This window comes from Aspergillus alliaceus (genome assembly GCF_009176365.1).
Source record: "Aspergillus alliaceus strain CBS 536.65 unplaced genomic scaffold BDW43scaffold_4, whole genome shotgun sequence".
Classification (NCBI taxonomy): domain Eukaryota; kingdom Fungi; phylum Ascomycota; class Eurotiomycetes; order Eurotiales; family Aspergillaceae; genus Aspergillus; species Aspergillus alliaceus.
In genome coordinates this window covers 360446-385856 of record NW_022474687.1, presented here as the reverse complement: position 1 = coordinate 385856, position 25411 = coordinate 360446, and the positions used below count along the sequence as shown (strand labels likewise).

Here is a 25411-nt window from a genome sequence, read left to right as displayed (position 1 = left end):
ACTTGCCTTCTATATATAGCGGCATATCGCTCAACCCAAGGGTCATATCTACTCGGGCTTGCCAATATCAAAAGAAGAGTGGTAATCAAAGATAAAGAGATTAGGATATTTGGAAGGTCCTCCCCAGATAACGGCTCGTTGATCTCGAGTGGCGTGAACTATAATGCGGGGGCAGACAACGGGTGTTGGGCTCGGCTCTATTCCGATATAGTTATAGGACACGGAAAGTAAGGTAAGGTCCAAGCGAAAGATGGTACGGAACTAGCCGAAGTCTTAACCTGAAAAAGACTAGGAACATATGAGTAGTTGAGTATTACGATAAGAATCTTGTTTTATTCTTTACTACATTTCAAATGAGGTGAAAATTTCGGAGGATTAGTGCGTATTTACAATATTAGTCTAGATTTCTAGATTCGATATTACCTGACAATAATTGTCTTTCTCAAACTATCAAATCAGCAATACAACTTTGAACTTACAAACCCTTTTTTGTCACTGCCAGATCTTACTACACAAATTCAAGGATGTCCCTCACGTGACTACCCGCTCTAAAAGTGTATACGACTAAAGCCTAATCTATATGACAACACCGATCGCTTTTATGAGGGTGCCCCGGATCCAATGATCAAAAAGGCATTCATAAAAGAGGGGTGGATGTGGCAAACTTCAGGATTGAGAAACCACTTCTCTTCGCAGCATCCAAAATCTCAAGTGCCATGTCCGGAATCCTCAGAGAATCCATACGTACATAAAGGCTCAAGTTATCTAAATGGGGGAGTTTTGTAGTCCGAGCATCTGAGAGGCCCTCAATCAAATGTGAGATGCACTTCAGATGATCTTCATCGAATGTGGAGAGATACAGGTTGAATTTTTCAATGGATGCTGGCAACAAAGCGATCAGTTTGGGCCAGGCTGGACTGCCAACCGACTCAAGTTCATCCCCTTCCAGATCTCTCATCGACGGATCATATGGGGGACCGCACAGCATTGCAACGTCCAATTCGAGCACGGCCAGCTTTTGGAAACGAGTCATATCCACCAGTGTGGCCCCTATATCACCCCAATCTGTGTAAGTTGTCACCGACAATTCCTTGAGTGTCTTTGCACAGGTATCTTGCACCGTATCCAAAATGGCACCAACGTTCCAGTTATGACCGCAGCCATGCCACTTGGTTTCATGAGAGAACTCAAAAATCTCCAGGTTCGGGATTCGCGAAAGTAGCTGTGATAGCTCCTCTGGGCCAGCGACAGAGAATTCTAAACTTAATTTCCGCAAGTTTGCGCTGTAGCATTCCACCATTGGGACGAAGGCGAATCCAGTGTACCCGTCGTCCTTGAGGACGCAGCTACCCAAGTAGACTTCGGACACAGAATTGATCGCTAGGAATGGTACGAATGGTGTCAATGGGGACTTTTCTTCGTAGCCCATGTCACGGGAGGGATGCACGACGGAGAGCCTGGACAACGGTGCATCGGGAAATGCCTCCGGGTGATTGGCCCGGTGTGTAACCAGGTTGAGTACCGATGACAGACGTTCATTACAAAGATCGATTTCATCCCAGCGTGGACGTAAAGCTATCTCTCGCACTTGTGGTAGTAAGGTCAGGAGAAAGACGTCTGCATCCAGCCCAGACACTTTAATTCCTCCAATCCAATCATCGGGATTGCCCCTAACGGCCTCAATAAAGGGCGAGGTAAGCACCAAGTCCCTAAGAGTTCTAGGTACCTCGGCGTCCAGGGCGTTTATGGCCTCTTCATCTTCCTCGTGCTCCCTAAGGTCAATGAATCGTATGTATTGCGCCACGGAGGGATCCAGTGCGATCTGTTCCAATAACTCCCGTGTGGTCACAATCTTGATGCCTGTTTCTTGGGTAATTTCATCCCAATGGTCGGCTAAGCCGGGTTCCTCTGCCCCTTCTGGATTTTCTTCGACTTTCCTCGAAAATCTAAAGTTTCGAAACCGTTTCCGTTGCCTGGTATATTGCGCTCGGAAAGGGGCGCTGGCAGCAAACATGGCTTTACAAGAGAGCGCCGCGGCTTCAAAATCTACTGGGATCGTTTCTTGGATGATCTGTACCAAGAGTTCCATGGGGAGGTCAAGCAACGACGGCATCATGATTTTTTCGGGGGAGATGGGAAGGGGGGTGGATGAGGGCAAAAAAGATCAGTTGTGAAGGAACCAAAGAAGTTTTGACGGATATTGGGTTGAATAGTTAATATACAGGTAGAACTGCAGGGGTATAATTGTCTATGGTGTTGCTCGGTTACCCGCTTCTCTAGGCTGCTCACATCTGGAGAGAGTTGCCTAGCATGTTGTATCGTCGGTTAAACCTATTCCAGGTTCAGGACAGCTCTGCGAGTTTTAGTTAACCCAAGGAGCGCTCAGCACACGCACTTTCTGCCTTGCCCCACGCGCCGGGATCAATCATGGGCACCGATACGACAAGTTCTCAATGGCCGACGTCGGTCGGTCAAACATTATAATAATTACCGTACAATTATCGACTTAGAGCAATCATATAAATCCAGTTGTTGGGTCCGGGTGGACAGTGCACGCGGGGAAATTGATTTCTTATCTAGTCCCATTGGATAATAAATACTCGACGATAGCTTTCCTTGCCGAAACCGAACGGTTCAGATCGCGTGGACCTTCCAATGCCATCGGTCCGACAGATTACAACATCTCGTATGATTCATTCTAGGGCTCGCCGTTGATCGTATAAAGCATGACAGATGGCAACCTCAACAACACCTCTACCACACCAAATTGGCTCTCCTTGACCATCTCGGAACCACCACCTTGATTTACGGTAGGCCGAGCTTGTTGCTGAGGCTGACTTTTGACTTAACATCGTCGATTGCGACAACAACGACAACAACAAAGCACACAATGGCTATCACTAAAACTTCCTCAATCTTGGTCATTGGCGCTGGCACCTGGGGCGCTTCAACTGCCCTCCACCTTGGTCGCAGAGGATACACCAACGTCACCGTCCTAGACCCTTACCCCGTGCCCTCGCCAATCTCGGCGGGAAACGATGTTAACAAGATTATCTCCTCGGGCCAATACAGCAGCAAAAAAGACGAGATTGAGGTCAACGAAAAACTAGCAGAAGAGGCCTTCAAAGGCTGGACTACCGACCCTCTATTCAAACCATACTACCATGACACCGGCGTGGTAATGTCGGCCTGCAGTCGCGCTGGACTGGATCGCCTGGGAATCCGAGTAAGACCGGAAACAGAGCATGATCTCTCTGAAGTTACGAAGCCCGAGGATTTCCGCCAATTGGCTCCCGCTGTACTCAAAGGCGACTTTCCAGGGTGGAGAGGCTATCACATCCGCTCCAATGCTGGCTGGGCTCATGCCCGGAACGCCCTCGTGGCTGCTATACGCGAAGCGGAGAGACTCGGTGTGAGATTCGTAACGGGCGCTCAGGGACGAGTTATCACGCTTATTTTTGAGAACAACGATGTCAAGGGCGCTGTCACTGCCGATGGGAAGATCTGGCGTGCTGAGCAGACGGTTCTCTGTGCTGGTGCGAGTGCGGCACAGTTCTTGGATTTCAAAGACCAGCTTCGCCCGACGGCGTGGACACTTGCCCATATCCAGTTGAAGCCTGAGGAGCGTGCGCTTTACAAAAGTTTGCCTGTGATCTTTAACATCGAGAGGGGGTTTTTCTTCGAGCCTGATGAGGAGCGTGGAGAGATTAAGATCTGTGATGAGCATCCGGGGTACACTAATATGGTCAGGTCTGCTGATGGCCATGTAATGAGCCTCCCCTTTGAGAAAACCCAGATTCCCAAGGAAGCCGAGATGAGAGTCAGAGCTCTGTTGTCCGAGACCATGCCTCAATTAGCCGACCGTCCATTCAGCTTCGCCCGGGTTTGCTGGTGTGCTGACACCGCGAACCGTGAATTCATCATTGACCGTCACCCTGAACACCCATCTCTAGTATTAGGATGCGGGGCATCCGGAAGGGGTGAGTACTTGCATACCAGCCAAATCATGCTTACAGATGCTAACCAGTGCCTCGTCCAGGTTTCAAATACCTTCCGTCAATCGGCAATCTTATTGTAGATGCCATTGAAGGCAAGGTTCCGGAGAATGTCCACAAGCTTACTCGATGGAGTCCGGACATTGCTGTCGACAGGAATTGGAAGGATACTCTGGGACGGTTCGGAGGACCTAACCGTGTCATGGACTTCCACGACGTGAAGGAGTGGACTAATGTACAGAACAAGGATATTTCCAAGTTATAAGGGGTGCTAGTACATGTATAGATAGCTGTTAATGATAATTTTCTAGCGGTGTAGCCACAATCTGTTGGGAGCCCTCAAGTAGCTATCAATTCGTCATCGCTTTACGTATTCTTTTCTGTGCGTAGCGACAGGCACAAAACACAAAAGACAAGCATACCTCAATGCACTCTTCAGCCTACGAGTAAGATTCCCGCATGATACGCTGATGGCCAGAGACTGCAATCACAGCCTGGCTCGATTCTCTACAAAATACCATAGTGTACTCGTTTCGGGGAATACGCACACAACCGAACGCATATCTCAAGGGGTATCACTAATCTGAAATAAACAGGAGAATACTTTACAACATCCGGCGGGGTGACGATGAAGTTTCGCTAAGTTGATAAGCCTCCTCCTCTACTCCCCATTGACGGGCTGGGGCCACAGGCCTTTGTATCGCCTGTTCCTCGTCGGTAGGAAGCTTGTAAAATCCCTCTGGGCCGGCAATCCCGTCTTTATCGTGCGGCATATCGCAGCCAACGGATCGGAGAGAGGGGTAGTAACGACGGTATGAGAAATATGCAGTCACTGTACCTAGTAGAGAACCACAAGTGACATCATATACATCATGTCTATAATCATCAAGACGAGAGATAGCAATCATCAAAGCGCAGAGAAACGGAACCAGTGCCACGAGACAGCGGCAAAGATCAGTTCTCGGTCTAAACACATGCATTTGACCGGAAGAGAAACTGAACATGCAACCATCAGTTATCATATGGGGACAAGGAGTTCAAGGATGCAAACTTACAAGGACAAATATCCCAGCCCGCTAAAGGAAAAGCTGCTGTGACCACTGGGGAAGCTTCTCCATCCTTCCTGGAGGATGTGGTTACTCGTCTGGGTGCATACGGTCCAAGTGACCAGCTTGTTCTCAGGCGTGCCCTTCTTAGGATTACAGCGTGAGATTAAGTCTGGACGGGGTCGCCCGACTGCGTTCTTGATTATATCCGTGAGGAGCGTCGTCAACATCAATGCGACTAGGAAACCAAGTATGGTTACTTGGATTTTATAGCGATTTGGGCGGAATAAAGCAGCCCATAGGAGCAGAATTAGGAATGGAATGACCCCGGCATAAATAATAGACCATACTAGAGTATATCGTGAATATCTAGGGCACAGCTTCTCCGCCCGGGAGACACGTACCAACGGGAACTCTTTCCACCACCGCGAAGGGATACTGAATGGCCTTATTGTCAAGTGAAAACAGACGATGGAATGGAGTCGCAAATAGTTGGATCTGTACGTGAACTGGTTAGCAAAATGCAGTTCCGTAATCAAGACTCAAGGGACAGACCAAGATCCAACCTCCTACAATACATCCTAGTGCCAGATAGTCGCCCGCCGGAAACGATCGCTGATAGAATCGAGCCACGGCGCCAGGCAATCCGGTCTGTGCTTGGCGGGAGGATGATGCGGCGGACAATCCACTACGAGGCATCTCTGTGGTGTCAATTGATGCGCTGGTTCATAAGAAATCAGTCCTCCTTGAGCCGACGAAGATATGAAGCTGAAGCGCTTACGACAACCATGCCAGACAGCCGCCGCCTTTAGAACGCACAGACCACAAAACTTCCGCGGCATCTCCGCATCGCATTCCCAGTCACTACCAATGACTTCGTCACAGCTTCACTTTTCCGGCCCACCAAGTCACCTTGTTGACATTTCGAACCTCATACGGCGGTATCATAGCCTGGTTACATACGAAGCAAAATCATGGCCGACACTGGTCAACAAAGACCCCTCACAGCTTTCGCCCCGCCTCCTCCTTTATGGAAACACTTCACACCGAATAACCTCAAGAAGCTAGAAGAGATCAAAAAGAGTGCGTCCAAAGGCGAAAATGGAAAACCACAGAAAAGGAACTGGACCCCAACAGAGTTGCGTGCTCTAGACCTGCCACCAGAGCTCCGTTTTCTCGTTCCACCAGAAATACCTAAATCGGGTCATTATAGTGTGTTTGGAGAACTACAAAGTGTGAGTTTCTTTTAGCTACCTGGGTCTCATATCTCTAGCTATAGCTTACAGGAAGTTCCAGCTTTCAACCGCTCTCCCTTCCCTCAAAGACCAAGGCATAACACAGCTCTATCCCTCTCCCTCGACTGATGATGCTGCCGGGGAGCAACCTTCAGAGCCTGCCCGTCCATTGAACCACGCGTATTATCTCCTCAAAATCAGTAAATCTTTGCTTCTCAATTTTCTCGAATTTGTTGGCATTCTTTCGGTATCTCCAGAGCAGTTCGAATCCAAGGTGGAGGACTTGCGCAACCTGTTCATCAACGCGCATCATCTTCTGAATCTGTATCGGCCTCACCAAGCACGAGAATCGCTCATTCTAATGATGGAGGAACAACTTAATCACACCAAAGAGGAGATACAGCAAATGGACAAGTTAAAGGAGGAGCTTACAGGAGTTCTCGAGCAGTTAAAAAAGGACGGCATCGATATAGAAACAGCTATTGAGGCTCCTGAAAATGAGACAAAGCAACCATCTGAATCAGAAGGGAAGACGACTGAAAACGTGCGATTGGTCTGGGAACTTTTGGACGAGAAAAATTGAGGCTTTCGACAATTATGATTATCCTAATTTCCAGCTCTTGAATCACCCAATACGAAGTGCTTCACGCACAAAATCCTTTGTCGAGACACTACTAACTACATCATGAATACCGCTGGATCTCAGGCATGCAGCAAATCTTCGCTTCTCTTCGATCGACTCAATACGCCGTTTCAGCCGCGCTAGGTCAGTCTACCTCGACGGGGGGATCAAGACCGCCTTAGTGCCACGAATCAGTCTACAATCACAACTTGGTTAACCATTTCTCATCCGGACAAACCTGCAAATCCACCATATCGAAGGACCTAATCTCGGCCACCGTGCTTGGTGTCTCCATAGCTACCCACTTCAACACAACGGACCATGGTTAATCCGCGGTAGTCACGTGTCGCGCTAGTTCCGCACCTTTAAAATCCCACCAAATTTTCTCTACACAACCATCTTTGTCTACACCTCAATACGACCAGAATGGTTACCTGGAAGAACTCATGTTCCAGTCTAGCTTAATGCTTCCTAGAGTTTGGATACTGCTTGAGCATCTCCACGATCATTCACCTCAAGCTTCGCAACTTGTAACAAGGTTCAATGGTAAGTTTTATTTTGTTTTTCGTCAAGACCCTACAGTGATGATTGATGCCTTTTTATTTTTTGTTTCAACCCCATCTGAGAGCACAAAAGTGCTTCTTGATTACATTCGCGCATCTACTATCTGAAAAATTTCGAGCTGTATTGCTTGACTGTTTAGTTCCTTCCGCCGGATTTGTTCAATGATGTGGATCATTGCTAACTGGTTCTGATTAGGTTTCTTAGTATATAATTAGCTTCGAGTAGATATGAATGTTAAATTTTTTTGAATCAGATCTTTATTTTGTTCTGGTAGATGTGAACTTCGCCCAAGTTGCATTTTGGGGCTGTATGAATGACCTAGCCACCCCTTGAATGTACAAAGACCCGGAACAGTAAACCCAAAATCAAACAATATAAATAAATACCTTCCACAAACCAAGTATATACCAATAATAGGTCCCTCGAGAAAAAGGAAAACCCTGCCCAACCTTGACCAAACCAAACACACCCGCACACACATAGCAAGATACATACATACCTACCGTGAATCTTAAACTTCAGATTCCATCATAACCCGTAAACTCGTCCAATAATTATACACCTAAAACACCTTATCTAGCCCAACCCTAAACAGAACGCTCATTCCACGCTTTTTCGATAGCACAAGTGGCAAGTCTATACAGCTCGGAGACAAAATCGGCCACGAGCTTGATATGCACGATCTCAGTGACTGCGAAGGGCTGCCGCGAGAAAAGGCGCTCCATCATGCTCGTGGCCGTGCGAAGGAGCGCCAGGTCCTTTGTGGCCTGTGGGTCCGACGGATTTTGGAGGATGTTGCAGAAGATGGCGAGGAGGGCGGACATGGGGTAGAAGATGAGGGTCCTTGGGCGGGTGTTAGCTAGGTCAGGGTCTAGGGTTACACGTGAAGAGGAGAAGGAGGGGAGGCGTGGGGTACGGGGTTCGTGGAAACGTACCAGAAGATACCGTCGACGAGGACGTGCTCCGCTGCTTCGATGTAGAGGAGTGTCGAGCGGCTGGCTTCGACGGAGAGGGCCAAACTGGAGCTTACGCCATCCATCACGCCGCCTTGGCCCTTGGCCCAGGATTTGCAGCGGCTGCTCGCCTGGTGGATGATTGTCATGCAGAGGTGGTAGTTCAAGCGCAGCATGACGGAGTGCATGCTGACGTTTGGATCTGGGGTTTCGTGGGAAAAGGAGAGAGTCGGTCTCCATTCGAGGGGGACAGACATGCGCCATCTTTCTAGCTCATCGTCTAGCTCACGGATTTCTTTCAGGAGTTCGGCGTCGGTTTTCTTGAGGGCCTTGAATGAATAGAGCGCACTATAGGCTCGGGACTTGATGATACTTAGGCGAAGGTCGACGGGGAATAGGGGGTTGGGTGGTTCGTTCTCGCAGTGGTGTATCTGCATGCCTGCATATAGTTGTTCCACGTAACCAGCTGGTAGAGTCAAGTCGCAGTTTTCCTCGGTGAATATCTGAGGTTGGCCGATGCGAATACAGACATCTTTTTCAATCGTAAAACAGAGCCAGAAAATAATCCTGAGTTGTCGCTGGACTCTAGGGTCAAGACCTCTGACAGACGATATCGGATATTCGGTGTCTTCTGAGCACGTATGAGCGCCTAGCATGAACAGCATGCGTGCGGCGAGAGTGCCGAAATAGTTTGCGGATTGCAGACTCCCGGTGACTAGTTCGGACAATGCCTGATTAAAATACTCGATTAGCCTTCAAGATTGAGTAGCAGTAGGTAGTACAGACACACCAGCATTGTAAGTGTCTGTACGCCGTCCAACGTCGGGGTCCCTTGCAAGATTTGAGGTACCATGAAATGTGCTTTCATAAAGTACCTCTCGCCATCAACAGGTGGAGGGGTCGGCACTCCTTGCTCCGTACATGGATTCATAATGAGAGACGAGAAAGCCAAAAAGGCAAATATACACCCTCTCAAGCTCGACTGTGAAGGGCAAGAATCGGATTGGGGTTGTTGGTAGACCGCATCCATGGTCTCCTGGAAAAGTGCAGGGTCTACAATGGGGAATATGCTCTGCATGAGTGACTGTCGATACCTTTCGAGATGGATTTTCAAAATTTCTCTGTCCGGGAGATCAAATATAGCTCCCGTCTTGAGGTGATTTAACATCGCCCAGGAATTCTGGACTCGTTGTTTCTCCCACGGAGGGTTTGCAGGACAGAGCTTTTGGACATCGACGGTTTGCCCAGTTCGCGATTGGACCCATTCCTGACCCTCTGGTAGCAGGAGTGGAATGCCTGTAAGTAAGCTGACAACGCTCAGCTCTCGGCCTGCAAAATGTAGCGGTACAGAAGACGAGAGAGATGATTGACTGAGAGGTGGAAAACTTCCAGGCAAATTGATCCCAAACCCGCTGGATCCAGACGTGCTGGGAGACACTGTAGGCGCTGGAAAGAATACCGGTCAGTCTTACAATAGATGCAGTTGGAGATCAGGCGGACACACTGGGCTCCCTGAACAAGCTATCCGTCAGGAGTTTCTCTATCCTATCGATGCGCTCAGCCAGGCCAGTAGCTTTTTGTTGGCTAGGGCATCGCACGCTAAGTTAGTATTTTTTTTTTTGGCAGGAATAGTAACGGTTGGTTTGACTATGTCATACGTATTTCCATTTGTCTTATCCTTTCGTCTTTGACGAATGACTCGCTCAAATGTACATGGGATGTTGTGGTGGCTACACCAGTTACACTGTGGCACAGCTGCATCGCACTTAATCTGTGCAGAAATAAGCATTAGGCCCACAGCCAGAGGCACTGCAGTGATACCTTTCGTTTATAGCATGCGTCACAGGCTCTCGCCGTGCGCTTCCTTGAGGGTCGAATTTCATCCTCCGACCTCTCAGCGGATGTTGGAGACGGATACATGGGATAGTCAGCCTCCACTGAGACTAGCGCTGGCTTGAAGGGGCTATAGTCGATAACTTTAAAAATTCCAGCGGCGTCAACCTGATATGCGGGACCACAACGGAGATGGAGATGAAGAAATGGAGACCCAGCTGCCGCTGACTAACGCGACCCAGAGCAAGGACTTTACATAAACGTGATGTTGGGGGCAAATCTTTTTGTTTTAAAGTCTCGTCCATTCGGGACTTTGGATCTAGATTTGAGTCGGGAATTATTGTTTCCGCGGCCGAAAGCCCGAGACAAGCGCCGATCTGAAAGTTGCAAGATGATGATCAATACAGGTTAGTAAGCGGAGATATGTTAGTTAACTAATCCGTGGCCTTCAATGACAAATCGTCATCACTAGATTTCTAACAAGAGAGCTGAGGTGATGCCAACCTTAGATAACCTAGTTCTATTTTTATACGAGAGGTAGATATAGCCTTGTCTATATAGCCAGAGTTTGATACTCAATAAGTAGATTTAGACTCAAGAACAATCTAACTTCCGCAGCGAGAAGTTGTATTTATATTTAAGAAATAAAAATAAAAATAAAAATAAACACAAACGTACCCTTGCGGATTATGTGCAAAAGGCCAGCCTGCAACGAATGCGATTGTGGTATCAAACTTCGATAAATACAAAAACTATACGAAAAGCACCTCTCGTTCCCGTAAAGCCAACCATGAGATTTGCGGGAACACCGGAAGCCCGCGCGGAGGGGAATCGGACATCTGGTTCAAAATTTGCTCATACTGTACACTCCGGTCGATAAGTAACCGAACAACGCAACGCACGATCTAAGAAGTCAAATGCGACGCATATGACACGATAGAATAGAGATTGCCCAACAGGGGCCGGGTTCAGCGTGAACTGCCAGCAAGCTCATCGTCATCCGGCAAATTCTTAATGACGTCCTGCATGATTTGGATCAATTCGTCGATGTCAGGTCGATCTGCCGGTTCTACCTGTAAACATTTCCGAACGACATCCTTGACAGGCGCGCTGATCGATTCCGTGGTGTCTTTGCGGGTGTCATCGCCAGCTTTGCCCTTGCCCTTGCCCTTGCCCGGCTTCTCATCGGGGAATCGCCAGTCTCCACCCAACACGCACATGCTCAGGCTACCACCGGTCTCTTCGCTGCGTGCTTCGAAGGGGCTTTTGCCTACCAAGCAAGCGTAAAGGGTACATCCTAGTGACCAGATATCAACTTTGGTGTCGATGATGGAGCCGGTCTTTACGTCGAAAAGTTCCGGCGCTCGATATGGCATAGTGCTATGTTCCGCGGCTGTATCCTGTACTGCTAACGCAAGTGAACGTGAAGTGATAGCGATGGGGCTGGGTGCGAGGGAGCCGAGATCCATCAGCACTGGTGATTGTCCATCGTCGTCGATCATGATGTTGCCTAATTCGTCAGCTATGCGACTAGGGCTCTAGATATGGTAACCGGAACCCTACCAGGCTTGATATCTCTATGCGCGTATGGGCGCAGACCGCCGTCCTGAACCCCTTCCTGACTCCTCGTGACCTCGTCATCCATCAATGGCTCGTTTTCGGAGTCCTCATCATCGGCCGGCTGAGTTGCTCGGCGCTTCGGCTTCCCCATGCGCATGGCTGCATCGGCCTCTTCGCCCTCCCTTCTTACAGCTTTCGCCTTGCGAGTCGGCCCGGCACCGCTCTTAACACGATACTGATGCATGGCTCGGAGCGCTTTGGCGACGCCAAGCATCAACACCATCAGTCGCTTCTCCGGAAATTGAGTATGATTGACTAGGTTGGCATTGATAGCATCCTGTAAATTACCCCGTTGATAGTAAGGCAGTAGGATATAGACAGTCTTAGATCCGGGCTCTCCGCCATCCGAACGGAACTTCGAACCTGACTCCGTGGAAACGGAGTGATCAATCGAATGGATGATATTGGGCTGTGAAGCGAATAGGTTGTAGGCTTCGACTTCTTTCAGAGCCTGGGAAACAGATTCCTGGCCAAAGGGGCATCGGATCTTCTTCAGCGCAAACAGCTCCGACGTTGCTTTGTCTTGGACCAGGTACACGTAGGAGAAACCACCCTAAGATAAATCGTTGCCGGTTAGCAGGAGACCTCCGGGCTAAGTTTGAGCTTCCTTGGGTATCTTACTTCACCCAGAAGACGGAGTAATTTGAAGCTGCGGTTGTTGATCTTGAGTTGCGGCGTGCTAGGAAAGCAGCACATGCAATCGGTGAAGTTGTACAGGAGATCGAAGAAATATTGCGCCATTTTCGCAGGTCACTATCGTATCACCCAGCAAGCCTGCTGAGCAAACGCGCACTCGACAATTTGGCGACTGAGAAGGTTATCGTAGTGCTACCTTGACTCCACCACAAAGGCCAGGCGACCGATTGAAACCGGGCGGAGACGGGGAAGGGAAGGAAGGAGACTAGGAGATGCGGCAAGGGAGAGAAGGGATAGATGCAGGTCAGCGGTAAGGAAGAAAATGTCGGGGAAATTGCACGTCCTAGAACGGTCAGAGAAGAGAACGTCGAATGCCCCGTTGTGGTCGAGTGTAAGCACCAACCTGATAATGATGAGGTGGAAGTTGATGAATAATAATCGAGACCCGACGGCTGTAGTAGCCCGTGCAACCACTGGATCCCCGACACGTAATTACGAAGATTACCGAGAAGGTTCACCAAGATGAAAGTGAGTCTGCGTATGTAAGATACGCCCTACATCTGGGTACATACAGACAGTACTCCATTCACCCCATGTGAGAGATAGAATTGACCCATGTGGTCAAAAGGCATCCACATACCACATTTTTCGGAGAAATTGCTATGTATAGATTGATAAAGAAAAGAATACTAGTAGCTTCTAGGAACAGGGCAGATTTGTGCAGGTCAAGGTCAATTATCTTCCCTATTCAACTTTCCATCTACCTATACAGAGTACATACTACTAGTAAGTGAATGCATATGCATAACCTTTCAACGATTCCCTCGTACCTAATTAATCACACCTGGTGCAGGAAAGAGGCTCAATATAGTAGGCGGTAGGAAAGAAACGGCCACTAAACCGCCTCCTCCCTTCCCCCCCTGTTGCCCAAGAAGTTAAGTTGTTGTATGTGCTCCGTATTGTAAGGAACTGTATGTCACATGGGGTGGAGCACTAACCCATGGTTCATTCGTGTCTTGTTTATGTTTTGCTACGGTTGACATTCGAATAGGCCCCCTGTAATGCATGATGACATTCTGGGGAATGAGTTGAATCAATCCATTACTTTCTTTTTTGACTTGAGAGCAAGAAACTGAGTGGCGATCGACTCAATTCTTTCTCCTTCGGTGGTCCCCTCGCTGCCCGACCAGAACAGAAAGAAACCAGTGTAGAAAATCCTCCAAGCCTCCTAGCGACTAGTTTGCTCAGACTATCAATACTATGCCTGCCGGTCTATGATCAGTCACGTCCGTCTTTGCATATCATCCCTTACCTCGAAACCAGTCTTCTTTCCCACGCTGACTTCCTTTCTCGACCTCGAATGATTTAATATCCAGTTGATCCTCTCTCCTTCGTCCCATCCGCCAAGGTCAATCGGTTTCTCTATACCCTGATGGCGCCCCTTGACGACATCCAGGTCGGCGACCTGGTAAACGTTCCCGGGGGTATGTATGGGACAATCAAGTACTTGGGTGGTGTAGCTGGCAAACCAGGGAAATTCGCTGGCATCGAACTGGCAGCTGAGCATGCCAGACGAGGGAAGAACAATGGAGACGTGGACGGGAAGAAATACTTTGCAACCTCCACCCCTGGCTCCGGCATATTCGTTCCGATGAACAACAACAAGTATGTTACAAAACGTTCGTCCGGCCCTAGTGTTCCCAGTGTAACCCCTCCAACGCCCTCCCGACCCATCAACTTCAGCAAATCCGTCGGCCCTGGCTTGAGCCCCGCAGTTCGAACTCCCCGTCCGGGTGTGAGACGACCTTCGCTTCCCCGAGCAGAATCTCCGTGGGGCCCGTCGCCCTCGAAATTGAGTCTTACAGGACTACGCACTCCCTCTGGGGCATCGAGGACCCCCAGCTCGAATGGCCATCCGCGGAGTCCAGTTAAAGCGCCCTCCCGAACCTCCAGCCGACCGCCCTCCCGCCTGAGTGTAGATGATGACTTTCAATCCACGAGGACGTCGGATATCCAGCGGAATGCGATGGCCACGGAGGTGCAGGAGTTGAAGGATCAGGTTAAGGGTCTCGAGAAGCAGCTTCTAGACCGCGACAAACAGCTAGATGAACAGGCAAATGCATTGTCCGAATTCCAGAGAATGCTGGAAGAGCTGGAGGGGTCGGACGCTCTTTCTATCCGCGCTCAGCTGCGCGACAGGAATGAGAGGATTGCTCAGCTCACGGCAGAGTTCGACCTCCATCGGGCGGATTTCAGGAGCACTCTGGATACCTTGGAAGTAGCTGCCGCTGAAACAGAGCGGGTATATGAGCAGCGTCTGGATGAGCTGATGCAGCAAAATAAGGAGCTGCAAGACAGAGGAGAAGACGTTGAGACTGTTGCAAGGCAGCTAAAGCTGCTGGAGGAGTTGGTTTCGGAGTTAGAGGAGGGTCTAGAAGATGCGCGCCGTGGAGAAGCTGAGGCACGGGCAGAAGTCGAGTTTTTGAGGGGCGAGGTCGAACGGACGAAGCTTGAGTTGGATAGGGAACGTGGAAGGTCTTCTCCTCACACGGCTGGAGATGGACAACAGCATTCGAGAGAGCTTGACCAGAAGGATGATGAAATCCGTGGTCTCAAAGCCATTATCCATTCCTTAAGCCGGGGTGACCCCAATCTGCACGCACTTCAACAAAATGAAATTGGGAGTTCGCAGCCGGAGTATGATGCAGAACATGTGGCGCACTTGGAACAGCGTGTGGAGGAGTTCGAACGTATGACAGAACGGAAGACTTTCCGCATTGAGGAACTGGAGCATGAGCTTCAGCAATTGCAATTCAATAGCGATAGTCGCCCTCACAACCCCATTACCAATGGTTCACACTCCTACCACAAATCTTCGAGCTCCATTGGAAAGATCGGACCCGAGCATACTGCTAACCATGCCCATCGGCTGTCTGACCGCACTGTGGTCCCAGGCGACTGGCACGATCAACCGCCGCATGATGACCAATACCAGGCTTACCCTGGACGGCTCCGCAGTGCTTCGGAATCTTCCCATCAGCGACTGGAAACTATGCACGAATCTGATGGCCGATCTGATGATGACGCTACTTCTCTATGGTGCGAGATTTGTGAAACCGGTGGCCATGACATCCTGAGCTGCACTAATATGTTTGGTGCCGACCAAAAAAACAAGAATCCTGACACCAAAGAGACCTCTCATGAGGACTCAACTGATGAAAAATTCACGCCGGAGACATCACCTGCCCCGGAGTCCGCACCGTCCGGTAATGGGGATCCCACAACCCCTCAAAAAACGAAAACCGGTCGCGATGTTGTTCTAGAGGGGTTGAAAGGCGTCGCGACAACATCTTCCATGGGCCCTGTTGCAGGGAAAGCGAGCGGGATAGTTGATGAATCGAAGTGGTGTGCTCTCTGTGAAAGGGATGGCCATGAAAGCATAGACTGTCCATTTGATGATTAATGGGTTAGCTGGTTGGGATACTGATATATGAGGTATTTGACCCCGGGATGAGTTCTTTTACTGTGACCTCAAACGCACCTCGCAACTGTGATGTGAGATGACATTCTTATCGGTTAGCGAGTTCCTTCCTGATTTATCTTTTATAATGGGTTAGGCACATCTTCTTCTCTTGGATGCACTATACACTGTATTATTCCGGGTCATCTGTTTTCTATCTTTTTAGTTGCTATCCTGGCTCTTTTCTCATTGTCAGCCTATTTGCTCGTGAACCTTGTCGGATTTTCTAACAGCATTAAATTTTTGTGTGAGCATACATTGAATAACCCAAGCGTCGCTCGTTTTAATATATTTACTCCTTTTTGTATTTTCATGTTTCAAGTCCCTTGGAGCTGGCCATTCTCGCTTCTGTTCATTCTTCACTTTTTTTCCCTGACATCCCTTCGCAATGTCAGCCTAATCTAGACCGATATACATACATATATATAATATTTCAATTCTTTGACGCTTTTTTTCTTCATTTCCTGATATAGAATCAACATATCCACCCACAATCATAACATCAATCATCATCGTCATCATCATATACACCTGAAAATTATACACGATACGTCAATTAACAAAGTCGCTCTGGGCATCATTCCGGGGTCAACCACTAGGTAGAAAGGCCGACTACTCCGACTACTCAGGAACGCTAGGCGGCTGCACCAACTCTCCCTCTTTATACTTCGTCTCAGCAACAGTACCACACGCCTTGCAAGTCCGCTTTTCCTGGTCCGCGCCGAATTCTTCAACCACCTCTTTCACCTGCGTTCCCAGGTCCGTACACACAAACCGCTTCTCCCATACAATCTCAGTACAGTTCTTGCAGTACCACCGCATAATGTCAATCGCCCCTTGAGCTCTTGGGACTTCCATCACAACACCCACAGTATCCTTGAACCGCACCGGGCAGTGAGGCGTGTTGGCGGGTAGAAGGAATATGGAACCCTCATGAATAGGAATGTCCTGGAATACTGGAGGCGAAGCGGATGTGTCAACAGTCCTGAGAAGCATTGAGCCCCGATACTGGTAGAAGAACTCCGGGGTGGAGTTAATGTGGTAGTCTGTTCGGGCGTTGGGACCGCCCACTATCATCACAGTGTAGCCGGCTGTTGCCGGGGAAGAAGGGTGGTAAACACAGTAATTGTTTACAGGTGGTTGTAGAAGGTGAGAATTGGCTTCGAGCCTGTAGATGTATGGTCAGCCATGGTGCGGATATGTTACGATCAGATAAAGTTGGTCGCATGCTGTGATGCATTGCGGGGGAGGGGTAAAAATATATACGAGGGAGAGTGGATTGACGATATACCATTTGGGAATATTCAAAGCAGCGGGAAGCATTTTGAATCGATACCACAAGAATACTGCGCTTCTTTCTCAATCTCAAGGAGCGCCTAGTATTACCAGATTAAATTCGAAGTAGACAGAGGGTTGAAGTCTCATATCATGCGACATTGATAATCAGGTCCGGAGATAGCGTTTGGCTTAACCCCGACAGTCACGGCGGAACATTATTTCCCCGACAGAATTTCTCTAGTTGCATTTTTTTTGTTGGCTCAAATGTATACGACTTCTGATCGCGACGTTGCTGGTTCACAACGGAGATTCAGTGATTCTCCAATTAAGCTATCATGGCAACCTCCCAACCCCCTCTTCGCTTCACCGGCCACAAGAATTTTGTGTATCGCTTGATCTTTGCAACCTTAACTGGCCGTACTGTGCACATCTCTCAAATCCGCCCTTCCTCTCCAACCAATCCCGGTCTTACTCCCTATGAAATCTCTTTCCTTCGTCTTCTCGAGGCTGTCACCAATGGCTCTCAACTGGAAATTTCTTATACGGGAACTATCTTGGTCTACAAACCTGGTCTCATCACTGGAAGCGGTGCAGGAGCAGGCAGTGGTGGTGTGATCAGGCATGAGCTCCCAGCAAGTTGCACTCGCGGTGTGAGTTACTACCTGCTGCCACTTTGCCTTTTGGCGCCATTCTCCAAAGCTCCTATAAAGGTTCTCTTTACTGGTCCTGGTGTAATCACTTCATCCACACCAACGGGTGATATGTCGGCGGACAGCGTGCGGACAGCGATCTTACCGCTTTACAATCAATTTGGAATTTTCAACAATATCGAACTCCGTATCCTACGAAGGTCCAACCCTGGCCCCAATGGCAGAGGAGGTGGCGGTGAAGTTCAGCTGGTTTTCGGTCACCAAGTCCGCCTTCCAAAAACTCTTCACCTGATGAACGCGGGCAGAATAAAGAAGATTCGTGGTGTGGCCTATGCTGTGGGTGTCTCAGGCTCCAACAACGCAAGAATGATCGAAACTACTCGTGGTGTTCTAAACCCGCTTGTGCCTGACACTTACATTTTTTCTGATGTGTCATCTGCCCCGCTGGTTCCTGCCCACGACAAGACCAATCCTTCGGCTAAGAAGAAGTTTGGTCTTGGATTCGGATTGTCGCTGGTTGCAGAGTCCTCTACCGGTTGCCTCTTTTCTGCCGACGTAGCATCCCCACCTACAGGTGGCCAGCCTCCTGAGGATATTGGAAGGCAGTGTGCCTATCAGCTACTAGAAACTATCTCGAAAGGTGGTTGTGTTGCCCCTGCTGCTGCCCCGACAATGTTGGGTCTTATGACCATGGGTTCTGAGGACGTTGGTCGGCTTCAAGTTGGTCGTGATGTGATTGCAGACGAAGGAGTAATCCAGCTGGCGAGGGATTTGGCGAAATTTGGTGCCCCTGGCTGGGGTCTCCGAGAGGCTGCCGGGGAGAATGAGCATGGTGACGTTGTTATCAGCGTAGTTGGACGGGGTATCGGCAATGTTGGGCGAAAAGTTGCTTGATTTCTCACTGAGAATGCGAGCCTCACTTTTATTTGTGCAGCTAGTCTGGTCAGCTGCCGCAAATCTACAGTTATCAGTAATTGGAGGTTCGATGGCCAGATAACCGCCTTGTTTCAGAATGCGGCCACTTTGCAGACGGATCGACCTGAAACGTGACCTGGGTACCCGAACGGTCTAACCGGCGTTTCATAATTCGCGATCGCAAATAACGCAGACACCACGTCAGATTCTTGTTCTTGTGCCTGACCTCGGCAGTCGGACGGTGGAATTTGAAATCCATTTTCACCGCTACCTGGAACCTGCGCCACGTGTCTAGGGTCCCGCCAAGCCAACAACTGGAATCCACACCACAGCCAACATTCTGTCATTCTCGCTTCGCCTTCCAAGCAGAGGTCGCTCTTGAATGGGCCCTTGCAGTCTCTATGAAACACTTTGTTGTTGTAATTCCAATGATACCCACTGTTTTTCTGGTGCTTAAGCGTCCACCTCACCGCTGGGTGTCTACCCCATACTGGGCTTGCATCTCGCAGTTAGGGCTACGATTATGTTGGGCTTTGATTCTGGTGATCGTGAGTCACACCTCGTGGAGAAACTGTTCCTGAATTCCGTGTATATAAATATCGTCAATGGAAATCTTACATTCACTAAATTGTTTTTGTGTTTCGGACGGGGTTTACCTATTGCTTATCTGTTCAAGATGATTCCCTTCCTTCTCTTCCTGATGTCCGCGCAATCGCCTCGCGTTAACCAACTCAAAAGCAGCTCAGCAACGAACCGGAGTTTTTATCTCACCGAGTACAACGAAAGCCCTGCTGTCTGTCTGCCTGACCTCGACATAGGAAACGAACGTTTGGTCCTTTCCCACTCGGGTTGAAGAGGTTTATAAACCATTCAATACCTCGATGTGATATCGATTCTTTCCTCGCCATCAATCTATTGTCAGCCCCCTTTCGATCGGACCTCTCGGCCTCTTCTGTCGACCTCTCGAAAGAATTTACAATTGGGGAAAAGTCTATAAAACGATGCTTGAAGACGGCCCTCGACCGGATACCGCGCAGCTAATGTGACGACTCACTCCTTTCCAATTTGGCAATGGGCCTGGATGGAGCCTTGACATTCAGGAATCCACTCTTTTCTGTCTCGACGCCCCCCCCTTGCTTCCCCTTTCCCCTCCCCCGCTTACACCTCCCTCATCCCCAACAACTACATCTATGGCCTCAACCTGGAATCTCACCTGGAAGCAGTCCGTGTAAGTCCTCCTGGAGCTATCAACCACAGTGTGTCCATTTACTACTGATGAGACAGACCCAGCGATCGAACTTGACTCATACTCCAAGCCAGCTCGTTCATGCTGGCATGTCGGTAGGTCTTGTGACTCGGAGCGTCTGCTGACGATGCCTTCTTTGGTTATTAGGCAATCGTTTGCTCACCACTGGGACTTCTTCCCGTCGTCTTCTTGACACTCGCCTTGACTTCTCTCTCACTTTCTCTCTCTCTCTCTCTCATCATTTGGCAACTGAGCTGCTTCTCTGCTACCTCTCCGTGAGCATTATGCCTGGCACCGTGGGCAAGCCCAGTAAGTGACAGAACTTGTATGCACCCATTTCCCCGATGAATCCTTTTAGAATACTGATGACCGTTGCAGGCTGGCTAAAAAAAAACCTTCGCCCACACCGCAGGCCAGCTCCCTACGGGGACATGCTCTTGTTTGTACACCCCCCCCCCCTGAATCTTTCTGCTCAGGCCTAACTAGGTAGCTAGGGGGCCGGCTTCGCACTCATAAGCGTCTCGGCCACAGCCATAGTGACTCTTGCCTCCTGCCTCCTCCGATTTCCACTTGCCTAGCACCACGGGTAGGTCCAGTAAGTGACAGAGCTTGTAAGAGAGACAATCTCCATGAGATCTGGCACGGTGGATATACTAATGTTGTATAGGCTGGCTAAAAAAAAACTCGCCCGCCCGCAGGCATAGCATCTGGCTATTATGGAGACTGTGAGCGAGTCACTAAGCTGATTACCACGTCCAGATTTTACCTTCAAGGCAACAAGGTAGGACGCGCTTTTGGTCACCGGAGAACAATCCTCTCAGTAGCTGCACCGTGGCAAGCCAGGGAGAGCTTGTACGTACAGCCCTATGCCCTGCCTTGGGTCCCTTTACTGACTGGAATCTTTAGGCTGGCTAAAAAATCTCGTTCACATCGTTAGCGAAGCACAGACAGCTCTCAGGAAAAGCAAGTTAGGACTTCCTGCAAGTCGACCAAGTGTCTTACCAGTGTCTCAGGGTCATGGTGACTATGATCTCGTCTTGCACTGATGGCCTTCTTCAACCATCCCTCTTGCAAGGCCCTATACGTCTATCAATCCTGAAGACCGGCCACACCTCTGATTGAACCACTTCAGGTGTGCAGGCTTAGGGGTGGGATGATATGGTTGGGGGATGTTGGGTTGTTCCTGCTTAGAGACTGTTTGTAAATAGACCTCTGGCTGTACCATTTGCGTTGTCACCCTCTAGTCATTGGAGTCCCGGCCAAGGTTTTTACCTAAATGATGGGAAGTTTCCCTTGGCCTAGCGGATATCACCGCGACCCGAATGGGGGACTACCTAGCTTCGGCATCAATCAATGTGTTCGAGCTACGAGATACTATATTGTAAAAGTAAAGATCGCGAGTGCTTCCAAGAGACAGCAGACAGACAATACTATAGAGTCGACAATCTTAGAGCTGCCATCGTAGAGATCCATAGTCAGGAAACTAAGGGTTTAGACAAATAAAGAGGTACAAGACACGGCAGTCGCCTTTTTTGTCATTCCTTGCCTGCCCTTTATGACGTTAAACCTTTCGTCCGAAAGCAACGTTTCTCGGAAGGAGACAATGTCGGTGAAGCTCGATTAAATCCCCAGCCACTCTGGACTTCACCAACCCACGCTCTTTACCCACCACCCACCTTTCCACCTTCAATGACCCTCATGACAGTCAACTCGAGGGATTTACTCCACCGACGAGTCGTTATAATTAGTTGATTTAAAACTGACTATGGATACGGCGTCCAACACGGCGGATCCGATTATTAATTTTCAACATCATCGTCAGTAAGCATTTGGTTCCTAGTATCTGAATATTGTGTGACCTTGCCGGAGTGGGTTTGGAGATTGGGAGGAGATGGCTGGGATGTGGACCCCTGTTGAGCTTGGCTTCGCTTCGTGGTGGGTGTCATTCCCGCCGTGTGAGGCTGTTAGTGCGCTTGGGATGGAATTTTTCCTCTTGTCAGGCTGGTTTGGTCTTGGTTGTATGTCTTATTGAGGTTTTGAGTAAGTGTCCTGTCCGGGGGGGGGGGGGGGGAAGGGGTTTCGGTTTCGCATACGGTATGTTCTGGTATTGTCATATCCGTAGACGGGACTCTGTAGTGTTGAGAATTTCTAGTATCATTATACAGGGTATGGAATTAGCCTGAAGGGCAGGACAGAATCATTACACGGTATAGAGCTTGCAAACCGATCCATGACGTGGGAAGGATCTCCAGGGCATCACAGCGGAGTTTTCCTGAAACGTCAAATATAGCTTAGTATGCTTCATAGGGTGATGAATTATGGTTAGATAATAGATTTAATTATATTTTGCTCTTGCGAAGAACATGGGGGGTGGCGTTCACCGCATAGTTATATCTTACAGGCATGCCGCTGATACCTTGCAGGGGAGATGGAATACATGCAGTGCAGCAGCAGCATGCCATGATTGATCTATCATATTGCCTTTCTCTCCCCCTCGTTCGACTTTGTTACCCGTCTCCTGACATCTTGATTGAGGAGAAATTGATATTGTCTTGATAATTACACTAAAATGAACCATTCCACTGCCAGCTCACTCGTTCATATATTAGGTCACTCCGTCAAGGAATTCTAACTAATTAAGAATAGTATCAACTAAATTAAGTCCAAACAGGTACTACAAGAAAGGCCGTTGGGTGAGGAGGTTGGCAAATAAAGCTGCATCGGGCAACAATCTAGCAAGAAACTAAAATCCTTAGTGTCATCCGAACGAAAAGACTCTGTCTGGTCCCCGCAGTGGCTCGCGTGAGGCTTTCGTCGCATCTTGGAGATGAGCTGTCTAACTAGATCACAGACGACGGAGAAATTAGTCCTCAATTCGACCACAATCTTGGTAAGGACGAAGAACGGAGTCCACCCACTTTCCGCCATGCATCGCATATTATCGTCAAATGGGATACAAGGAACGGTTGACTCACTCGCGGGTGAGGAAACCCAGTGGCTGGTCCATCTGCGATAAGAGGGGATTTCATCGTTGGCAATCGCGACAATGTTGGCGGTCAATCCACCCTTCGAAACCCCCTCATGAATGCACACGTAGCACACTATCCTTGACCCAGCTGGGTCCCTTTCTTTTCCTTTTTTGTGACTTTTTTTTTTTTCCCCCTTGTCACTTTTGCCTCTAGTGCTGTACGGCGATGGAGGGATAAGAAGGCGCATTGCTAAGCGCAAGTGCAACGGTCAGGGTGCGTACGGCAAGTCGCTATATATACTGGATCATTAGTAGAAGAAGCTCTTGGAATTTCAAACATTAACTGTGGGAGACTTGCGCTCTCTTTCTTTCATTTTTCTTCTCTCCTCGTTCTCTTCCTTTTAATCCTTATTTGTCGTATACATTTTTCTTCTTCTTGGGTTGTTGGATAATAAAAAAAGTCATAGCAAGTGTCCATGGAGAACTATCGGGATTACAGCAGGTGAGTTGATTTCGGCACCTCATCACACAAACAATTCTGCTCTTTGTTTGAGTTCCTTTTCCTTTCCTGTATAATAATCAAGAGCGCAATCGTTATGCGAATCATGACATGACAGTATTGCCGCTGACCCTCCGAGTTTCTCTTTGGGATACAGTATCGTCCATTCTCCGCCGTTCACTTTCCTTGTCGGCGCCAATCACACCAAATTAACCGTTCAATCGGGTCTTGCCCGTCATGTCTCCCAGCCGTTGGATCACTTGATGAACAGCGGGGAAACCCGCGAATCCAAGCATCATATCGCCGTCTTGGAGGAGGAGGATGTTGAGACCTTCGTCGCCTTCTGCGAGTATGCATACACCGGCGACTACAGCGTGCCGGGTGCGGATAATCGGGAAGAATATCAAGAGCAGGTGGTGAACAACCCATTCAAGGGCGTGTTCTCTGGAGAACCGGTCACCGCGCAGCCCGACCCCAAAGCTAGCGATGATGCTGGCAAGGAGCAAAACAAGCCCAATGAGGGAGTCCAGCAATATTTGGAGGAACAGGCGCCACCGACCCCTGAGCCGGAGTATCCCTCGGAGGAGCACATTGCGCCGCCAGAGGAGCCCGAGTCTGTCCCAGAACAACCCGTTGAGCAGCCTCCTGCTACTCCGGCCGCCGAAGAAGGTGACCCCGTGGACGCTAATGAAGGCACAACGAACAAAGGCAAGAAGGGGAAGAAGAACAAGAAGGACAAGAAAAAGAAGGGTGGTCCTGCCGTAGAAGAGACCACGACCAATTTGACTCCTCCCTCTACGCCTCCACCTCAGAAACCGGAACGAATCGAGAATCCTCCTGCTGAGGAAACCACTCATCCAGCCGATGAAAATCAGCCGCAAGAAATGGCAGAAGCTCCCGTTGCTGAAAGGGCCACGCAGCCTGCCGAGCCTGTCGAGCCTGTCGCCACAGAGGTTGAAACATGGGAGCAATCTGCTCCCGCTCCGCAGGAACCCGGAACGGTCGAGCCTGAAAAGACAGACATGAACGGAGAGACTAGAGAGGAAGAGAGAGTCACCGAGGAGCAGATGCCATCCTACTTCCGGAAAAACTCCTTTATCGACATGTCCTTCGCTCGGCAGCGTTTCAACTTCCAGCACGAGTCGGGTACTAGCCTGTGGGATGAGTTTGCTGCCATGGACTATGATGACCCTCGACAGACCCACGGAAACAGGCCGCCAAGCTCACTGTCGTACTCCGCGTCGACCAAGGGAGAGCTTCCGTACCTTGTTTTCCACGCCAAGCTCTATGCTTTCGCCACGCGCTTCTTGGTTCCTGCCCTGGCTCAGCTATGTCTCCGGAAGCTCCATAGGGATCTCCTTAACCTAGGATTCCCCGAGCATCCAATGGACAGTCAGGATGAGGAGATGTATGCCTTGTCGACCACTAAAGCGAGAATGATCCTGGACCTTCTCGACTATACCTACAACAAGACCGCCCGTCTCGAGCCGATTTCCGCCACATCAGCCACTCAGCTTCGCGACAACGAGCTTCGGAGATTGGTTGTACATTATGCAGCTTGCAAGATACGGGATCTCGCGGACTTCTGTCCTCCCGTGGAGAATACGGCAGGCATGCCCTACCCACATAAGCGCTCGGCCAAGGGCTTGCGTCCCCTCTTGGACACCACCACCGAACTCGCCTCGGATCTGGTGTACCGCATGATGATGTGAAATGATTGATATGACTTGAGCTTCTGTTTCTGTTTCTGTTTCTTGTTTATTGAAGCTCCCTTATCCGTTTCTTTTGTTTTATTCTTCTCGTCGTCCTACCCGACATGTATATCAAAGAG

The 25411-nt window shown here is 49.3% G+C and overlaps 11 protein-coding genes across 11 annotated transcripts; 5 read left to right on the top strand and 6 right to left on the bottom strand.

The window, feature by feature from the left end:
• Nucleotides 1-484: 484 nt before the first annotated feature.
• On the bottom strand, nucleotides 485-2213 carry BDW43DRAFT_151563 (uncharacterized protein). The gene has a single exon (XM_032038451.1). The coding sequence runs from the start codon at nucleotides 2114-2116 to the stop codon at nucleotides 638-640; it is 1479 nt and encodes a 492-aa protein (XP_031904838.1). The 5' UTR covers nucleotides 2117-2213; the 3' UTR covers nucleotides 485-637.
• A 386-nt stretch (nucleotides 2214-2599) lies between these two features.
• Nucleotides 2600-4417, top strand: BDW43DRAFT_262814 (NAD(P)/FAD-dependent oxidoreductase). The gene is made up of 2 exons (XM_032040465.1): nucleotides 2600-3980; nucleotides 4040-4417. The coding sequence occupies exons 1-2, from the start codon at nucleotides 2891-2893 to the stop codon at nucleotides 4258-4260; spliced, it is 1311 nt and encodes a 436-aa protein (XP_031904837.1). The 5' UTR covers nucleotides 2600-2890; the 3' UTR covers nucleotides 4261-4417.
• Nucleotides 4418-4598: 181 nt separating this feature from the next.
• Nucleotides 4599-5770, bottom strand: BDW43DRAFT_262812 (phosphatase PAP2 family protein; the record flags this gene model as incomplete). Its single annotated transcript, XM_032040464.1, has 4 exons — nucleotides 5597-5770; nucleotides 5446-5539; nucleotides 5051-5390; nucleotides 4599-4991 (listed from the first exon to the last, which is right to left on the bottom strand). Exons 1-4 carry the CDS (start codon nucleotides 5738-5740, stop codon nucleotides 4601-4603), a joined length of 969 nt encoding a protein of 322 aa, XP_031904836.1. The 5' UTR covers nucleotides 5741-5770.
• A 148-nt stretch (nucleotides 5771-5918) lies between these two features.
• med7 (mediator complex subunit MED7) lies at nucleotides 5919-7102 on the top strand. Its single transcript, XM_032038449.1, has 2 exons — nucleotides 5919-6276; nucleotides 6338-7102. Exons 1-2 carry the CDS (start codon nucleotides 6016-6018, stop codon nucleotides 6857-6859), a joined length of 783 nt encoding a protein of 260 aa, XP_031904835.1. The 5' UTR covers nucleotides 5919-6015; the 3' UTR covers nucleotides 6860-7102.
• A 519-nt stretch (nucleotides 7103-7621) lies between these two features.
• Nucleotides 7622-8046, bottom strand: BDW43DRAFT_151503 (uncharacterized protein). The gene has a single exon (XM_032038450.1). It carries the CDS (start codon nucleotides 7953-7955, stop codon nucleotides 7674-7676), a length of 282 nt encoding a protein of 93 aa, XP_031904834.1. The 5' UTR covers nucleotides 7956-8046; the 3' UTR covers nucleotides 7622-7673.
• A 3-nt stretch (nucleotides 8047-8049) lies between these two features.
• Nucleotides 8050-10335, bottom strand: BDW43DRAFT_306699 (putative C6 transcription factor; the record flags this gene model as incomplete). The annotated part of the gene is made up of 6 exons (XM_032046082.1): nucleotides 8050-8305; nucleotides 8398-9146; nucleotides 9206-9861; nucleotides 9920-9999; nucleotides 10074-10186; nucleotides 10237-10335. 6 exons carry the CDS (start codon nucleotides 10333-10335, stop codon nucleotides 8050-8052), a joined length of 1953 nt encoding a protein of 650 aa, XP_031904833.1.
• Nucleotides 10336-10774: 439 nt separating this feature from the next.
• BDW43DRAFT_262776 (putative serine/threonine protein kinase ENV7) lies at nucleotides 10775-12965 on the bottom strand. Its single transcript, XM_032040463.1, has 3 exons — nucleotides 12490-12965; nucleotides 11812-12421; nucleotides 10775-11758 (listed from the first exon to the last, which is right to left on the bottom strand). Exons 1-3 carry the CDS (start codon nucleotides 12607-12609, stop codon nucleotides 11217-11219), a joined length of 1272 nt encoding a protein of 423 aa, XP_031904832.1. The 5' UTR covers nucleotides 12610-12965; the 3' UTR covers nucleotides 10775-11216.
• A 971-nt stretch (nucleotides 12966-13936) lies between these two features.
• On the top strand, nucleotides 13937-19002 carry BDW43DRAFT_296969 (CAP-Gly domain containing linker protein BIK1; the record flags this gene model as incomplete). Its single annotated transcript, XM_032044300.1, has 5 exons — nucleotides 13937-15906; nucleotides 16628-16849; nucleotides 16966-16969; nucleotides 17680-18837; nucleotides 18946-19002. The coding sequence occupies 5 exons, from the start codon at nucleotides 13937-13939 to the stop codon at nucleotides 19000-19002; spliced, it is 3411 nt and encodes a 1136-aa protein (XP_031904831.1).
• A 55-nt stretch (nucleotides 19003-19057) lies between these two features.
• On the top strand, nucleotides 19058-19829 carry BDW43DRAFT_151446 (uncharacterized protein). The gene is made up of 2 exons (XM_032038448.1): nucleotides 19058-19415; nucleotides 19517-19829. Exons 1-2 carry the CDS (start codon nucleotides 19269-19271, stop codon nucleotides 19718-19720), a joined length of 351 nt encoding a protein of 116 aa, XP_031904830.1. The 5' UTR covers nucleotides 19058-19268; the 3' UTR covers nucleotides 19721-19829.
• Nucleotides 19830-21776: 1947 nt separating this feature from the next.
• On the bottom strand, nucleotides 21777-22446 carry BDW43DRAFT_262764 (uncharacterized protein). Its single transcript, XM_032040462.1, has 3 exons — nucleotides 22338-22446; nucleotides 22207-22261; nucleotides 21777-22137 (listed from the first exon to the last, which is right to left on the bottom strand). The coding sequence occupies exons 1-3, from the start codon at nucleotides 22416-22418 to the stop codon at nucleotides 21950-21952; spliced, it is 324 nt and encodes a 107-aa protein (XP_031904829.1). The 5' UTR covers nucleotides 22419-22446; the 3' UTR covers nucleotides 21777-21949.
• A 997-nt stretch (nucleotides 22447-23443) lies between these two features.
• Nucleotides 23444-25373, top strand: BDW43DRAFT_151324 (uncharacterized protein). The gene is made up of 2 exons (XM_032038447.1): nucleotides 23444-23583; nucleotides 23738-25373. The coding sequence occupies exons 1-2, from the start codon at nucleotides 23558-23560 to the stop codon at nucleotides 25290-25292; spliced, it is 1581 nt and encodes a 526-aa protein (XP_031904828.1). The 5' UTR covers nucleotides 23444-23557; the 3' UTR covers nucleotides 25293-25373.
• The last annotated feature ends 38 nt before the right edge of the window (nucleotides 25374-25411 follow it).